Source organism: Periplaneta americana, chromosome 8 (assembly GCF_040183065.1).
Source record: "Periplaneta americana isolate PAMFEO1 chromosome 8, P.americana_PAMFEO1_priV1, whole genome shotgun sequence".
In the NCBI taxonomy this organism is placed as follows: domain Eukaryota; kingdom Metazoa; phylum Arthropoda; class Insecta; order Blattodea; family Blattidae; genus Periplaneta; species Periplaneta americana.
In genome coordinates this window covers 12352853-12372754 of record NC_091124.1, presented here as the reverse complement: position 1 = coordinate 12372754, position 19902 = coordinate 12352853, and the positions used below count along the sequence as shown (strand labels likewise).

Here is a 19902-nt window from a genome sequence, read left to right as displayed (position 1 = left end):
CTGCCCGCTATTTTTTCATGCTGCGCGCAGCTTAGAAGTAGCGACGTGTGAACAGGGTTCCCAGGGTTGCAGCCGCAGCATTTTCGATATCAGTTTTGTTGAAACTTTTGCTGCGGTTGCGACCAGTATTGCCACCCAAATGTGCCAATGATATTTTTATTGTTTGGATATATTTTAATGTTAGATGTGATGAAAATAAATTATTTGTAACAATTATTAAATGAACAACACTGTCTGAGTATATTTGCTGACGATATAATTCATTTTTTTTTTCTGTAGCGTATTTTTAAACAGGAGGGTTGCCAAAATTGATTACGTGAATATACCGTTGGTTATCATTTAAGTATATAGGCGTTTTTGAAAGCTTTATAGTAAAAATAATGCCAATTTCTGAATACTAGTTAGGACAGAAAAGCAAATAATAGATAAGTAAGCTTTCGCATGAGTTTCTTAATAATGCGAACATAACCACAAAATGTATATTGAGAAGTCAATACTGAGATGGGAACCTGCAGCATGACTGCGGCTGCAAAAGTAGCGCCTTGTGTGTGAACAGACTCGCAACCTCCAGTTGCAACTTTTGCAGCACTCGGGTTGCGCAGCACGAAAAGTAGCGTGGAGCGCGCTACTTTTGGCTTACGTGTGAACAAGACACGCAACTTTTGCAGCTGCAGTACAGAAGTTGCGCAGCAAAAGTAGCGACGTGTGACCGTACCTTAACGCGTCACAGGACGACGTTGGTGGCTTGCATTTTCTCCTCGCTCTAGTCTTACTTCTGAGGTACTGAATGTATTTTTTCCCCACTTCTTCCTGTCACATACTTTGTTCCTGATCTTCAATGAAATTACGACCAAACAGCCAAAGTTACGGAACAACCAATGAAGAACACATTTTTTTCACAAAACACCATATTGATATTAGGCTTTTATGTTTAACTCACTGCCCAGATTAATTTCTCGAAAGGGCCCTATTTAGTTCCCCACCATCCTTCAAAATCGATCACTTGAACGACTGCACGTACCCTTTGATCTATTCCATTCTGATTCTAAAAAAAATTATGGTTTATTTAACGACGCTCGAAACTGCCAAGGTCATATCAGCGTCGCCGGTGTGCCGGAATTTTGTCCCGCAGGAGTTCTTATACATGCCAGTAAATCTAGTAGTGACATGAGCCTTTCGCATTTAAGATACTTAAATGCCATCGACCTGCGCTGGGATCGAACCCGCAACCTCGACCACAGACGGCCAACCCTATACCGACTGCGCTACCCAGGCCGACCATTCTGATTCTAAGTGAAGATTTTTAACAGATAGTGAAGCAGAGCAAATTATCTTTGATCCCCGATGAAAAGATCAATACAGTGGAGCATTAATTGTAGGCAGTTCGATTCTAGGATGGAGCACATCGACTCAGAGTTCAGCTACCTTACAGGGTCCGCAAGAACAATGTTCACTATTTCAGGTTCTCATTGTGTATCATAATTTTACCAACAGAGAATCGAGGCAATTTCGTAAAATAGGTCGCAAAAATGTAGGAAATAGTTTGGCTATATTTTGAAAGAAATGAATTTATTGCGGTTGAATTTAAACATCTACGGTCTTACTAATAAACCGTGTATAGTTTTTATACGAGACTTATGCAGCGTTGAGACAGAAAACGTTACTAATAAACCATGCATAAGCGATGGATGTATAAACAGTCTGTAACTATGCAATGGGAATTGCTTTGCAGTAGTTGTACATACGAAACCCCTTGTTTAAGCGTTGTATATACAGAAAAATGGCCGCCCCTCTAACAGCTGTTCGTATAGATAGACTGTCATTTTATGATGATGGATGCCTTATAACCACAGAAGAACACACCAAAGAGCACAGAATAAGTAGAATATTATTGCTGTAGCTTATTCTCTTTGACCAAAATATAGTGTGTAATCGATCAGAGCCAGTTGTACTATCGTTTCTTAACACGGCACACTAGAGCGCTCTATCGGATGCAATAGAGAATCTCAGATATTCTATTACCTTTCGTAATGAAGTAATGACGAAACTATGACGTAGCTATGTAACAGTTATACTGTTACGGTCTTACTAATAAAAACTCTATATACAGACGTTTAACTGTCTTATACTTATACAATGAGTAGCTCAGTTATACGTCGTGTCTAAATTCCTTACTAATAATCACTACATACGTCGCGTATAACAGTACAACTGTTACACAGCTACGTCATAGTTTCGTCATTACTTGGTTACGAAAGGTGATAGAATATCTGAGGTTCTCTACTGCATCCGGTAGAGCGCTCTAGTGTGGCGTGTTAAGTATCGATAGTACAACTGGCTCTAATCGATTACCATACTATATTTTGGTCAAAGAGTACAAGCTACAGTAATATTATCACAGTCTAATATATACAGTCGCGCAACTTCAACACTTTTTTTGCCAACATTCGCGACACTAGCGCCAAAGCGGCAGGCAAGGCACTGGTCATAGGGGTGATACAGCCAGCACGTGATTTAAAGGGATGCGAGATGTTATAATAACGTTTCAATCATGCGTCGGAATAAAGGCAATGTGTGCAATGACGAAAATTGCAGTAACAACAAGTTTAAATCTCCGAATTTGTTGTTCCTCAGATTCCCTAAAGACCAAGAGAAAATCGTAACTCTGTCATAACCAATAATCCACGTTGTAGGTACCCTACGTATTTTGTTCGTTAAAACATTTATTATTTATCAGTTACCTATTTGTATGTCAGGAAGGACAGTTTAAATAAAAACAAAGTAAATACCTATTACATTGTATTATTTTTTGCAGAGATCATATGTGTAAATGTGTAACCATTCCGATTTTGGATAATGTATCTACAGTTTTTAATGCAAGTAATTCCATAATTTTTGCATTCGTGTTTTTTTCTTTATATTTTTCAAAAGTTGAATGTTATATAGCATTCAAGTAGGTATCATGGTGTTAATTTTGCAAGATTTCATGGAGTATAGTAATCCTTTTGCAAAATATTCACTTCTTGAATAAATCCAGACTGTGTCTTTAAATTTCTGATGTGTTGGTGTAGATTCATGTGGCAGACGTATTAGGTTCTCAAGAAATAAAAGAGCCTTTTTAAATTTAATATAAAAAGCAATCTTTTCTGTAATAATTTGCATGACTGTTATTGGTGTTGATTGTACATTCCCAGTGATTATTTGAGCCGTTCAGTGCAGAAATGGTGTAAGTCAAAATCAGGTAGAGGTTTACAGTAAAAATTCTGTAAAATACAGCGCAAAGTAGCAATTAATATATCCTTCGTGCTATTCACTGACTATTAATAGTTTAAATACATTCAATATTAACTGCCACTTTGCGCTGTATTTTACAGAATGTTTACTTTAACCCCTCATTACCCATTTATGACTTACACCACTTCTGCTCTGAAAATAAAATTAGGCCTACATTTTCTGGGTTAATTGAAGTTACAATTTTTTCAACAAAATTGTGTGTTCATTTACTTGTTTTCACCTACGTCATATTAACAGTAAGTGCATGTAAATTACGTATTATATAGGTAGGATAAGTTAAAATTAGGCATTATGTATGAAAACTGGAAATGTAATGTCAAATGCTGTAAACTTGGCATAAAAATTTAAACCATACATCAGCACTATTTGTGACTCAAAATAATGAAGGAAATACCGGTTCTTAAGAAATGGAAAAATAATTAACTTCATATTAATGTTTAAATCCTCCTCTTTTCTTTATTTTCAAGTTTATCTCAGCGGCCGAGTTTACCCCAATTTGCGGTATGCAAAATCGTTAATTTCTCAGGAAATGGGGAGAAGAGTTCACCACGCGATATGCCCTACAATTTTGAAGCTACTAATTTTTACTCTTCTCACAGGAAATACAAAGTTCCAATGATTCATAAATATATTTAGGAATGAACTGAATTAACCGACCACGCACGAACAATTATATTATTTCAAACCATGATACGTGATCAGGGCCATGATTCAGTTGTAAGGAGCAGAAAGAATTACGTTTATTCCCAGCTTCTGAAACTTGTAGATTAAGTGCGTGTGAAATTCTTCCAGGATTCTGAAGTAGTATTAATAAGAACCATATACACTTATTGTATAGCATAAAAATATAAAATAAATTACGCAAAACCCGTTTTCTGATGTGTTATCATATGTCGTGTGCACACTTTTAACTTGCCTGCCTCTAGAGGGCTACTGTCGCGCCAGCTGTCAAATGTTGGCATATTTTATACGTATAAGTTGCGTGACTGTATCTATTAGACTGTGATATTATTCTAATTATTCTGTGCTCTTTGTTTTGTTCTTCTTTGGTTACTAGGCAACCATCATCATAAAATGACAGTCGATACGAACAGCTGTTAGAGGGGCGGCCATTTTTTCTCTATATACAACGCTTAAACAAGGGGTTTCGTGTATATAACCACTACAAATCAATTCCCATTGTATAGTTACAGGCTGTTTACACGTCCATCGCTTCTGCAGGATTTATTAGTAAAGTTTTCTGTCTCAACTCTGCAAAAGTCTAGTATAAGAACTATACACGGTTTATTAGTAAGACTGTTATACACGATGTATGTAGTGATTATTAGTAAGGAATTTACACACGACTTATAAACGAGCTACTCATTGTATAAGTATAAGTATAAGAGGGTTAAACGTCTATATATAGAGTTTTTATTAGTAAGACCGCTAATAAATAAATGAACGATTATTAAAACAAGGAAAATTTTTAAACTTTTGTGACATCCTTTTCGTGGAAGAACTCTGCACTGTAGAGAATTAAAAAATACTCATAAATAAAGTAAAGTTAATGATTGCTTATGTCACTGCATAAAATACGCAGCACTTCCTTTATATATCACAGTAGGTCTACACACTGATCCTTTTGAGAGAGCAAAGAAAGAGCATAATCAATCCATTGTTTATTTCTGGTCTCTTTACTGTTTTTCTATTTTCAAGAATTGAACTGGAAATAGCATCAAAATCACTGTTGCCAGTAATACTCCTCTTCCACTTCGCTAATGTATTCTCTGATATGAACGGTCCTATAGTTAAACTTGCCACACTTTCACCTTCCTTTAGTCTCTCCATCACAGCAAACTTGGTTTTCATCGGGTACGAATTTATTTTTTCTTTTAAGTATGGTTGCGTTCAATACGAAACATCCGACTACTACCAAGAGACAACTGTACACAAATACCTCACCTTCGTTCACTCACTCCCTATCCGTACTGCCTTAAAGGAAATGGATAAACAAGATATTTTCCTGCCTAAAATTATGACTTCAATGTATTGTCAAGTCTTACACAGAGTCATTTTCTTAAGGTACGCAATAACTTATACGAAGTGCGTTTGAAAATTGCATGGCCTGACATATAGATGGAATGTAAATGTCGCCATTGTTAGAGGCCATTTTATATTAATTCAAGCACAAAAGTCATAATTTTCTGTTGACTACATTTTGTGTAGTTTAATTTTGAAGTTAGTGCTCCGAACAATTTGCTAAAAGTTGGTAATTTTCACCTTGAGTTCGGCCGTACTTCTCTCTTACCTCACCTGCGCTGCGCGACCTCGATAAGTCACATTACAGCACGCGTACGTCCTCGCCCTACCGCATGATGCCACTGCTGTTATTTCGATTATTACAGGACGAGCTACAAGTATTTCAAATCTCATCTTTTTTCATTACAACCGATCCTCCGTCATCATGCCCCGTTATCAAGTACGGAAAAAGATTTAGGCTATTCTACTTCAAAAGATAGGTGTAGAGTTACTGGTGTCTGAAATATTTGTGTGTCTGGATATAATAAAAAATGATTGAAATTGACCAAAGTCTTTGTCAAGTTAGGGACCCAGAACGTATCCCCGCTGAAGCAAGAACTCGTCTTCTCCCCTATAAAGGTAGGTCTGACCAGAAGCTTGGTCAGAGAGAAGCGATGGCCAGGTACCAGTGCGGAAGATGCCAAAACGACCGTTTTTATGCAGGCTAAAAAGTGGTATATATAGTACAATCTCTCTAGCGGGGAAATTCCAAGAAGACTGTGAAAGAGATCTTTAGGCGTACAGGGAGGGACAGGATCGTGAAACTTTCGACGTATCTGACGATATGTCGAAAAGAAGAAAGAAAAAACTGGTAATTGTACAACTTAAAATTTGCTGTACGTGACATTTGGTTGTGACTTCCAATATATTGGTAATACATACTAGAGGAATAATAGGCCTATTAAGGAGGAAATGAACTAAAAAATAGGGGCGGAGGTAAACTACACACACTTTTCAGGTATATTTTTTTTCCATATGTAATCTGCACACACAACAAAACCTAGGTGGTAGGGGTCGTATGTAAATTGCACACACAGCATGAGTCGGTTATTTTTTTAATAAACGACATATAAATCGAACGCAGTGTCAACCAATGTTACGGGTGACAAGCACAATTGACTTACACAGCTTGTGATGAAGGAGAGAGGTACTGTATGAGTAAGACTGACTTGGACGGATAGGCCTAGTTACGCAGCAGTTCAATATAAAGCATTGACCCTTGAATATAGTTGTTAAGCGCTATCCATGCTGCAGTAACGTTGTATGGAATGAGGCCAATGTCATTGGATGTAGATTCCACCTAAGTCAATTTTGGCTTCGTCAGATTAAGAAAATATGTTTTCATAAAGAAATATAAATGTGCAAATCTAGTCTTTCGGGTGAAGCTCCCTGTAAAGCAAATTTGAATAATTTCAAGGGAAAAATTGTTCCGGGGCCGGGTTCGATCCCGGGACCTCTGGTTGAACGTACCAGCGCTCTACCACTGAGCTACCAGGGAACTCCACCCGACACCGTCTCAACTTTTCCCTTTTATATCCACACAACTCGCGTGGGCTGACGAAACACCAGAGACCCACAACGAGTGCACACAATCTCTGTGTGACTTGGAATTGTATTGGAATTGGAATAATATATACGTTACTGTGTACGTTAACAGAAAACCACAATTCCAAGTCACACAGAGATTGTATGCACTCGTTGTGGGTCTCTGGCGTTTCGTCAGCCCACGCGAGTTGTGTGGATATAAAAGGGAAAAGTTGAGACGGTGTCGGGTGGAGTTCCCGGGTAGCTCAGTGGTAGAGCACTGGTACGTTCAACCAGAGGTCCCGGGATCGATACCCGGCCCCGGAACAATTTTTCCCTTGAAATTATTCAAATATAAATGTGATTCTGAAATAGGCAGATGATTAAAACTAGTATCAAGTTTACTATTTTTAAACTCACATGAGATTTCAGACTGTTTTATATCTGATTTAGTGGTCATTAAGCCACAAGATGAAAGACTAGATAACTTTTGCGACTATTTAGTAGACAGCCATGTAGACGATGATGCTACCTTTCCTCCTTCAATCTGAGCAGCTAGAACAGAAAGCTTGCAGCGTACTAGTTAATGCCTCTACGTATTTTCACAGTAGGTTCAACAAGACATTTTACTCTGCTCATCCAGATATTTATACTTTTACAAATAGGTTAATGCAGTGGCGGCTCGTGATAATATATTATGTGTGTTCACAATTTTGTGGTTCCAAAATCGAAGCGTATTTGAAATCGTACGTTTAGTCTAATATGAAATTACATGATTCCAATGTTTCACTATCGAAAAAAACCGTATATAAATTCAAAACAACATATATAAAAATAATAATAATAATAATAATAATAATAATAATAATAATAATAATAATAATAATAATGAAACTCAGTCTTTTTATTGCCAATTTTTCTAGGAACATAGGTTAAGGGTGTTTGAGAATAAGGTGCTTAGGAAAATATTTGGGGCTAAGCGGGATGAAGTTACAGGAGAATGGAGAAAGTTACACAACGCAGAACTGCACGCATTGTATTCTACACCTGACATAATTAGGAACATTAAATCCAGACGTTTGAGATGGGCAGGGCATGTAGCACGTATGGGGGAATCAAGAAATGCGTATAGAGTGTTAGTTGGGAGACCGGAGGGAAAAGGACCTTTAGGGAGGCCGAGACGTAGATGGGAAGATAATATTAAAATGGATTTGAGGGAGGTGGGATATGATGATAGAGACTGGATTAATCTTGCTCAGGATAGGGACCAATGGCGGGCTTATGTAAGGGCGGCAATGAACCTTCGGGTTCCTTAAAAGCCATTTGTAAGTAAGTAAGTAAGCCAGTTTGCCCAGTTCTTTACTGTTCAAAATTACTTGAACAGAGTTCATTGTTTACGTTTCTTAAAAATGAATACATACCACAGCCTCGTTATTTACGAACGCGTGTGTTCAGTAATATATTTTGATTCACAACACACTGATACACTATAGCCTATACCAATACTGTAATCCCACTCGCTTAGATTACTATAAATACATGCCAGTAAATATTGTTCTTAAATATTATACACTACCATATAGATACTTAAATTCATACCACCACCACAGTCAGCCAGCACGTGTTTGAAAGCCAAACTATGCTATTATGCCGACACTGAAGTATAGTAATTCACAAACTACACTCTCGTAGCAGCACTGTACACACATCCACGTAAGTAAACGTTCCTACAGTCAGATGCTGACATCTACAGGCTATTAAATTTCCTCCTCGAGATATAGCACGTGAACGATAGGCATCGATGGACCTGACATCTGTAGGATAGATACTCATCATGTTCACTTAACGCTTTGTGCTCTTGACGAGTCATAAGCGGCCAGCTAAAGACAATTTTCTCCCGCGCATGCGTGAAATTACTGTAACCATCTCGAAAAGAGCACGGCTTGTACGTGAACGGATGTTGCCAAGTTTACATAAGAAGTTTATGCAAGATGCGGGAAGTTTAAAATACTCAATTCTGATATTATACATCCCCACTACGTCAATACGGTAGAATTTCAAATAGACACATGTGAACATTCAGGGGATATCTACTGCTGCAAAAATTAAAAATAAATGCTCCTTAAGGTGGAAAGAAACTATGGAGAGAGATATAAAAGGTTTTAATAAGGGGTATATATCCCTAGTGGAATTCATTAAGCCAGCTAAATACCACCAACCAATATAAATTATTGGTTAATACGTTACTATTGTAATAGTGAGTATGTTCAAGGTAAATATGTGCCATTGTAGCTCTGTGCGCAATTTACATCCTGTTTTTATTATCTGGGTTGTTTGCGTGTGCAGATTACATATCCAAAATCGGTGTGTGCAAATTACATGTGTGTAAATTACCTTCTTTTAGGTCATATACCTGAAACGTGTGTGCAGTTTACCGCCTCCGAAAAATAGGACCGGTTGCAGAAAATGGAACCTAAAGTCGGATTTTTTTTTTGTGGTTTCAAAAGAGGATGAAATACTAAATACTGAGCATTAAAAAAATTCATGGTTCTAAGTGCCATAGTTTTTAATATATTATTTATTGAATGTTGACATTACATTATGTACTTTTCGAGAAAAATGAAATTAAAGCTTTCAATTGCTTTCTTAGCAACTATAAGAAAGATTTAGGTATTTAAGAAGCACTAAAACTACGTCCTAGTTTAGTGTGTAAGAAAGCCTACAGGTAGCGTAAGATATCAAAACGTAGAAATGCAGTTTTTACACCGCAAACTCGTTATTTTCTTCTCCTGTAAAATTTCCTTCCACGACTTTAGTTCCCTTTTCGCGCAACGGGTCACGTATTTGGCCTAAAAATGTGATTTTTTTTTATTTTACATCAAAAATTCTAAATACTGTTGTGAATTATTTCACCAAGTTTCATTTGCATTTTCCTCTTCTAACAGGAGTTTCTGCTGTCATTTTTAAAGTTGTGCGATGGGTCATGCGTACAGCTCATGCATTTTGTCAAGACACTCGCAATGTGCAGTAGGCTACGGGAACAAAGTTTCTGTGGAGGGGGCAGGAGTAGAAGGGAAGGTCGGGCGTGTGTCTACGGAATTCAAGGCAAAGGCTAACCCATTCCCCTATAATTCGTACAGACCGATTATTTAGTTCTGACAGCTCAGCGACGCGAAAGAGGGGAAGTAATAGGAGGAGTGGGGAGAGTTCCGGATTAGAGATAAGGGCGAGCAGTAGGTAATAATAACCCAAACACCCCTTAGCGTAACTAAATGGAATCGCCTGTCCCAGGCGCACATCTCCGGCGATTGTCAGAACTAAATAATCGTACTGTAAGTAGACTCATCCGATCTCGTGCGCAGCTCTGTAGGAAGAGTGAGGGAGTGTCTGGACAAAATGCATGTTGTACTCCCTCTGCAAGGTTTCTCTTCTCTTTATTTCAAAATTACTGTGGTTTTAATCAATTCTCCAACTGCTTGTTTGCACTTTGAGACAGAGAGTCCGTTTCAGATAGCACATATATTTGTCCAACTGACAGCAGAGATTCAGGATGTATGTAGAATGCATTTGAAATTTGGTGTATATTTTCTCGGTTTAAATTTTTTCTACAGTACATATTCACTTCTTCAAAATCTATCTACTACCACATTTATCGATTTTTTTTGCTGTTTCAGCGTATTTCATTATTTGATAATTGACAATCAATTTTGTACCGTATAAAGTATGATTACTTACTTACTGCCTTTTAAGGAACCCGGAGGTTCATTGCCACCCTCACATAAGCCCGCCATTGGTCCCTATCCTGAGCAAGATTAATCCATTCCCTATCATCATATCCCACCTCCCTCTAATACATTTTAATATTACCCTCCCTTCTACGTCTCGCCCTCCCTAAAGGTCTTTTTCCCTCCGGCCTCCCAACTAACACTCTATATGCATTTCTGGATTCGCCCATAGTGCTACATGCCCTCCCCATCTCAAACGTCTTGATTTAATGTCCCTAATTATGTCAGGTGAAGAATACAATGCGTGCAGTTCTGTGTTGTGTAACTTTCTCCATTCTCCTGTAACTTCATCCCTCTTAGCTCCAAATATTTTCCTAAGCACCTTATTCTCAAACACCCTTAACCTATGTTCCTCTCTCAAAGTGAGAGTCCAAGTTTCACAACCATAAAGAACAACCGGTAATATAACTGTTTTATAAATTCTAACTTTCAGATTTTTCGACAGCAGACTGGATGATAAAAGTTTCTCAACCGAATAATAACAGACATTTCCCATATTTATTCTGTGTTTAATTTCCTCCTGTGTTTAATTTATATTTTTTACCGTTGCTCCAAGATATTTGAACTTCTCCACCTCTTCAAAAGATAAATTTCCAATTTTTATATTTCCATTACGTACAATATTCTCGTCACGAGACATAATCACATACTTTGTCTTTTCGGATTTACTTCCAAACCTATCTCTTTACTTGCTTCAAGTAAAATTCCCATGTTTTCCCTAATCGTTTGTGGATTTTCTCCTAACATATTCACGTCGTCTGCATAGACAAGAAGCTGATGTAACCCGTTCAATTCTAAACCCTCTCTGTTATCCTGGACTTTCCTAATGGCATACTCTGGAGCCAAGTTAAAAAGTAAAGGTGATAGTGCATCTCCTTGCTTTAGCCTACAGTGAATTGGAAACGCATCTGACAGAAATTGACCTATACGAACTCTGCTGTACGTTTCACTGAAACACATTTTAATTAATCGAACTAGTTTCTTGGAAATACCAAATTCAATAAGAATGTATAAAGTATGATTGGTCTAAAAAATTTTAATTCCCTAATATGCATGATTTTTTTTAGAATGATGAAATTTAATAACATTTAATTCAAAACATAAATTAGAGCTTGATTAAACTAAATGCCAATTAAGTTTTACCATGTCATAGGCTACCTTGAGATAAAATTATTGTAACACAAGAAAGGAATTATATAGATATAGAAATATTAACATAAAATTAATATGTAGCCTATAATTAATAATGATATTAGTTACACTACAGCTTTGAAAATTTGCATGTTATTTCCAGAACTAGTATACAAAAAATAATTCATTTATCTTCAATAGTTTAGAAATTAGAGCGATCGGTTTGGAAGTAAATCCCGAAAAGACAAAGTATATGATTATGTCTCGTGACCAGAATATTGTACGAAATGGAAATATAAAAATTGGAGATTTAGCCTTCGAAGAGGTGGAAAAATTCAAATATCTTGGAGCAACAGTAACAAATATAAATGACACTCGGGAGGAAATTAAACGCAGAATAAATATGGGAAATGCGTGTTATTATTCGGTTGAGAAGCTCTTATCATCCAGTCTGCTGTCCAAAAATCTGAAAGTTAGAATTTATAAAACAGTTATATTACCGGTTCTTCTGTATGGTTGTGAAACTTGGACTCTCACTCTGAGAGAGGAACATAGGTTCAGGGTGTTTGAGAATAAGGTGCTTAGAAAAATATTTGGGGCTAAGCGGGATGAAGTTACAGGAGAATGGAGAAAGTTACACAACATAGAACTGCACGCATTGTATTCTTCACCTGACATAATTAGGAACATTAAATCCAGACGTTTGAGATGGGCAGGGCATGTAGCACGTATGGGCGAATCCAGAAATGCATATAGAGTGTTAGTTGGGAGGCCGGAGGGAAAAAGACCTTTAGGGAGGCCGAGACGTAGATGGGAGGATAATATTAAAATGGATTTGAGGGAGGTGGGGTATGATGATAGAGACTGGATTAATCTTGCTCAGGATAGGGACCGTTGGCGGGCTTATGTGAGGGCGGCAATGAACCTTCGGGTTCCTTAAAAGCCATTTGTAAGTAAGTAAGTAAGTAAGTTTAGAAATTACCAAATTCAATTCAGCCTCCCCTTAAATGTATTCTATACTAATAATAAATCTGTAGCCGAAATTTGTCTGGTAATTTTCGATTTTCCAAAAATAATTGGTGTTAATATGTATAATTAACCATCCCGAAACCGACATTCGCTTTTTTGAAATTTTTGTCTGTCTGTCTGTCTGTCTGTCTGTCTGTCTGTCTGTCTGTCTGTCTGTCTGTCTGTCTGTCTGTCTGTCTGTTACCTTTTCACGCGATAATGGCTGAACGGATTTCGATGAAAATTGGAATATAAATTAAGTTCGTTGTAACTTAGATTTGAGGCTATATGGCATTCAAAATACGTTATTTAAAGGGAGTGTTATAAGGGGGCCTGAATTAAATAAATCGAAATTTCTCGCTTATTATTGATTTTTGTGAAAAATGTTACATGACAGACGTTTCTTTAGAAATGATTTCCGATAAGTTTCATTCCATGCAAAATTTTGATAGGACTGATATTTAAGGATATACAAGACTTTTAAAATAACAATATAATACATTTTCGCCGCCGCCTCAGATTATAGCGTTGTTGTTCCTGCAGTAACTCCTACGTGCAAAATATAAAAAAAATGAGTAGGAAGAAAAACACACACTTATTCATTCCATGGCAATGGTACATAGGAGATCGTGAATTCTTACTTTTTCGAAAGAAAGAAATATAATTACATATCACTATATATGCTGTATCACTATTTAAGTTATTTGAAGAGTTCAGAACCATAGTGGGCCAAGCGCCATTTACTGAAGACGTAGAAAACAATAGTTAAAATTAAGTTATTACCATAATTCAATGGAAACATATAGCAAGTAATATAAAGTTTACACATTAAAACTAAATGATACGTCAATCTTCATTAAACTATGGTTGCATGTAATAACAAATAGGAAACTGTTAAAGGAATTGTCATTGCACCAAATGAGTGGTCTCTGGACCAAATTGATCGAATTGTAATTATTTAAATACAATTTAAATTAAGGAACATATTAAACCACTTATCCTTCTATCAAACATGAATGTTCCCTGGATCAAACGTCTTATTTTAATTATGTAATTACTTTATATTTATTTCTAACAGGTGCAGAAGAGCGCACGGGTACGGCTAGTATTGTAATAAAATATTAATTCAAATTTTGACATTAATTAGGTTTCATTCTACGTACTTAACAGTAAAAGTTATATTTCCAGCTTACGTCACTCATGGGACTAATGCCAATCCATCCAGCTCTGCAATCACCCAAGTCAGTTAAGTTATATTAATCAGGGTAATGGTTTGTACTTCAGGCCACTATCAACGCTGGAGACTCCACACGCTCCACCAGCGACAGTAATAAAGGAAAGTGAGCGAAAGGAGTTTATGCTTGTTTTCGAAGACATTGTACGAGATCTGGCAACAAGAGAGGATCATCAAGACAGTTTCGAAGCTGCTGATTGGTTGGGAAAAGTGAGTTTAAGTTTCATGCATGTAGAAAGTCAATGCCTAAGAGCATGTAGCTCGAACTTTATCCCATACCACAGTCTAGTATATACAGTCACGAAGCTCAATACGTATTAAATATGCAAACATTATATAGTTGCTCACCACTAGGATCGCTAATATCGCCTCATTACAGACAATGCGAAATAGTACCGGCACAGTCTATTGTTTCTAGCATCCTCAAAACTCTAGCTTCGTGACTGTATATAGTAGACTGTGCCCATACTATATCACACTCTCCTTCATTAACTGCACTTACAGAAAGTTAAGCAGCGTTATTGATAATCCTAGTGTTGAGGCTGACAGAAACGGTAACATGATCCAGTTCATCCCAAGTTTCCAAAGATTTTGTAACAAAATGAATTAACATAAGAGAGATAAATCACAGAAGAAAAATAACGATGTAAGATAAGAAGCAATTCAGTTAGTGTAAATAATAATAATAATAATAATAATAATAATAATAATAATAATAATAATAATAATAATATGGATTTCAAAAAATGTTTTCTGCTACAAGAAAAAAATTATTGACTCCAGTTAACTGAAGTGCCCTGAATCTGAATATTTATTCATATTTTCCGTATCACTTCAGGTTTTTCTGTCATTTTCAAAAGAAAAATAAAAAACGTTAATATTGGAAAAGTTCGTTTTTTTAAAATAAATTTAATGTGATAATCTAACTTATATGACTTTTATGTACTGAAGGTTGTTGAATTCGAGCCTATATTGAGATTTTCTCTATCACGCCAAGTTTTTCTGTAATTTTTGGAAGTAAGAACGAAAAACTTCAAAATTTAAACAAGAATTTCAAAAACGTCAAATGAGGTATATTTTTAAAGCATATTTTAACGCCGTAATATTACATTCGAAAATATAAAATTATTTATTAAACCTTAAATTATCAATAAAAATTATTTGATACATTTAATATAATAGTCTTATTATATTATATTACTATAATTATTAAGAAATTAATTTACATCCATTCAAATGGACAAAATTTCTCTCGAAACGTTGCGCTATTTTGGAATTCTGTTCTTTGGCGGTGCACTTTAAAAGGAAGTAATTTTATTGCAGCACTTAAGAGACTTTCTTTTCACAAAGTAAGCACACACTTAAGGCTTATACCTACCAGTTTCAAGGAATGGCATACGAATAAATGTAGAAGTAAAGTCAATTTTTTTCAAGTTTTCTAGCAAAATTAAGCAAGAAAAATGAAATTTAGGGAAACTTTGTTCATAATTTTTAATTTATGTTTTTTATAACATTTTAATGATTTCATTATGTCTAAATTACCAGCTTTAACGTAATAATAATAATAATAATAATAATAATAATAATAATAATAATAATAATATAATTTACCTAAGGATATTTACTAATTTCAGTATTTAGACGTTTTTTAATTAGGAAAACAGAACGTTATTTTTAGAAAATTGGACGTGATGAAACGAAAGTACATATGAGCTTCGTAACTATCCATAGTGGGGAACTGAAAAATATAAACAGTTTCTGTGTAGCAAAATAGTTGCATACAAGTGTAGTAATTTAATAATTAATGTATGCTATGATCGAAATGCCTTTCTTGAGAAGGTCACATTAGCAGATAGATGCAGTGCATAGTGCTTGGAAAAGTTATACAGAGTGATCCGTTTGGGTATGAATAAAATAAAAACACCGTAAAACATTTACTACTGAACTTTATTTGTTGAAACTTTGTGCACACAACAATGAAAGATGGGAGATTCCTCAGAGCTCAACATGACCCCCATTGCGCACCCTGCACAACTCATAACGGTGATGCAATTCAGCCCATGTCCGTTGTAACATAAGAGGGGTGATTTGTTCAAAAGCTTAAGTAATTTTTACTCTGAGATCATAAATGTTCCTGGGTTTCTGTGAGTAGACAATGTCTTTAATAAAACCCCACACGAAGAAGTCAGGAGGGGTTAGATCTGGAGTGTTAGGGAACCAAGCCAAGAGATAGCTGCTTCTCGTACTGAGTTTCGCCAGCGACCTCCTGCATGTTTTTAACACAGAACCCGTTTCTACAAATGTTCGATACCACAACATTATGGAATCGTATTTAGGTACATTACGCACACCATACTCATGTCGAAATTCCCTTTGAACTCTATCAACACTCTCAAATTTAGCATACCAAAGAACATATTGTGCCCGCTGTTGATTTGTAGTAGCCATTTTAATCATCTGCGATTTACATTTGTCCTTTTAGATTATGAATTGTTGATTGTCATATATGGAAACTCCCATCTTTTAATCATAATATAACCAAACTGTCATAACAACTTTATAATAATAAATTAATATTATCCATACACAAATAGATCAGACTGTAGTTTTTTCAAACTTCAGATACATGTATCTTTCCAAGTATTCATTTTTATATATCAGAATGCAGAGTTAGGCTATATCAATTTTGAAAGTCTTACAAAACACTCACATAATATATGTGTAATATATACAACGCTTTATCTTATTCTAGTAATTATTGCAATAATTTTCCTTCTTATAAGCCTATATAATACGGAGTATTAGTTGCCATAATGAAATTGTTTAACGTTCTAGCATTATGTAAGAATCCCTTTGTGACTAGGTTTTCTGCCGTATTCATTCATTTATTTTATTCCATACATCTTACATGAGCAATGAAGCTTTAAGATGTGGAACATGTCAACATTTTACAATATTACAATTACAATTTTTACAAATTTTTATAGTCTTACAATTTAGTAATTTTCTACAATTTTTACAATTTTGTACAATTTTATTACATTTTGGCGAGATGTAGTGAGATGAAATGAGGTCCGAGGATTCGCCAAAATATTACCCGGCATTTCCTTTTCGGTGGGGGAAACCTCGGAAAAACCCAACCAGGTAATCAAATCAAAGGGGGTAATCAAATCAAAGGGGTTGATGCCAAGGACTCGCCATAGACCATCCGGCTTCAGTCCCACGGCTGTAAGTGAAATGTTTGTTTCTAATCAACAAATTATTGCATATGTAAAGTAATGAGATATTTCTGACTTTCTAACAGTTTGATGAACGGTGTACCGTGCCACTAGGATAAAATAAAATAGAACTCCCGGTACCTTAATAAAATATACAGTGTTAATATTCACTTTGTTACTTGTAGCTGCAACTCTTAAACACTTTTATTATTATTATTATTATTATTATTATTATTATTATTATTATTATTATTATTATTATTATTACAGACGTGGACAAATTATTAGCAAAATTGAAGATTTTTTTTATATATTTTTACAAAATATGATTCTTCAATTTAGACTACAGTTGACATTTTTGTGTATTTACAAATAATAAGCCAAATTGAATATTTGTATTGTATATTTTTCAAAATTTAACTCCTCAATTTGGACTACATTGGATATTTTTGCATATTGACAAATTATTAGCAAAACTGAAATTTTTATTGTATATTTTTAGAAAATTCGATTCTTCAATTTGGGCTACAGTTGACATTTTGGATATTTCCAAATTATTAACAAAACTGAAGATTTTTGTTTTATATTTTTACAAAATTTGACTCTTCAATGCAGTTGACATTTTTGCTAATTTACAAATTATTAGCAGAATTGAAGATTTTTATTACATATTTTTACAAAACTTGACTCTTCAATTTAAACTACAGTTGACATTTTTGCATATTTCTGTCTACTGTAATGATGGAAATATGCAAAATTGTCAACTGTAGTTTAAATTGAAAAGTCAAATTTTGTAAACAGAATTATCATAAAAATCGTCAATTTTGATAATTATTTGTCCACGTCTGTACTATTATTATTATTATTAATTGATTATTGATATTATTTTCCAGACAGTCAAATTCAATGCTCCTGGAGGGAAAATGACACGAGGACAAGCGCTGGTGAAGGCGTACAAGGCTGTAGCTTCGGAAGAAGAACAAACAGCAGAGAACATTCGACTATCCATAGTAATGGCTCTATGTGTAGAAATGGTTGGTAAACACTTATATTGTACGTATGTGTGTATGTCTGTGTTTATGAAATTGACTTGAATTTCTGGAGGGGGCACTACGACCCAGCACTGCGACCTTTCAAGATCTATTGTGCTAACTCTCAAGCTAGGAGCGTTCCCAGATCCACACTGGCTGACTGCACTAAGGTTCGCTTTGAGCAGTTACCCTCACTCGTCCCTAGGCCAGCCCACTCCGCGCGTCGCCAGCTGGCAATGCTATGGAATGATGATGGATTGAAGAAATGTTGACGAAAAGATGTAGATGCCTAATATGACGTAACGGGAACACTCTGAGAAAAATCCTAACTACGACCTTGTCCGCCAGAAATGTCATTTTAGATTTTTACAATTTCTGTGTGTGTATGCGTGCGTATTTATTTGTATATACATATATATATATATATATATATATATATATATATATATATATACATATATACACGAGCTATTCCATCTCAAATCGACCGAAATATAGAGAAAATTGACCTTACAATTTCTAAATACAATCAAACTTTTTTTGTACTTAGAGAACTGTGATACAATGCTTTGTGCAAAGTTTGAGGCATCAGAACTTCATAGTGTTTAAATTAAAAATATTTAAATTTATCTTATTTTTCATAAAATTAGCAACTTTAAGCTGTTGTAGCTCCGAAACCCTCTCACCCAATGATCAAAATCATGGTTTATTTTGATGCTGAGAAATTAAAATTTATATTGACAGTTTATACAAACAGATTTTTTTACTTTTTATGGAAATGGAGAAATTTAGATTTTTCCTCATTAAGACGCCTTTGGCTAAGAAAAAATATTTTAAAAATATATAGTTAGATTCCGCGTTGAAAGTACAAATAAATACATATTTTTTACTGATTGTATGTTGATAAGAAAGTATTGAAAATATCAAATAAAGAAAATAAATAGTACGCGCGTGAAGTAACCAGCTGACTGTGAGACGGGAGCTAGCAGAGATAAGCAAGGCCAGGAGACAAACACGTGATGTGTCGTCTAGCAGCACATGGCTGTGCTAGCTTTATCACAGGTTTTCATAAACACAGGAGTAAAATGACGCCCAACGCTCGCTTATCTTCAGCTCTCGGCCAGTGACTGCGGTACTGCGCCGTTCAAGTCTAGGCGTGTGAAAATAATCTATTTAATACCTTCGAAACTTATTGCCGTATCACTAAGCAAACAATGGCGAATCCCTCTTAATAATGCAAAGTTTTTTTTCTATTTTCTTTTTTTTTTTTTTTTTTACATTTTTACAAATGGCCAAAAAGCCTAAACGCAAGTAAAATCAGATTATCTGTCTCTCTGTATACAATAAAAATAAAGATTACTTCTTATCATAACCTACCAAATGTCAGCTTCAAAATAAGCTCTCGTTCAATGTTCTGCAGTAAATGGTTCCAGAGTTCTGAGCGCTGAAAGAGGCTTGTTTTTATAAAATACGCAAAATTTGTCGCTCAATAATACGAAAACCGTTTGACTTTCGATAGTATATTTTTGAAAATGCACTCCCCTCAGCACCTTGTGTAAGTAGGGAAAAAATTAGAGTATAAAAAAATGCGAGGTTTTTTACTGATCGATTTCATA

The 19902-nt window shown here is 35.3% G+C and overlaps 1 protein-coding gene across 1 annotated transcript in view; it reads left to right on the top strand.

The window, feature by feature from the left end:
- Positions 1–19902, top strand: part of LOC138704490 (farnesyl pyrophosphate synthase-like) — a 35583-nt gene that overhangs the window by 561 nt on the left and 15120 nt on the right. The window contains exons 2-3 of the mRNA XM_069832412.1: positions 14088–14247; positions 18149–18289. Coding sequence (XP_069688513.1) covers positions 14161–14247; positions 18149–18289 — 228 coding nt within the window. The 5' untranslated portion in view covers positions 14088–14160. The remainder of the gene's footprint in view (positions 1–14087; positions 14248–18148; positions 18290–19902) is intronic.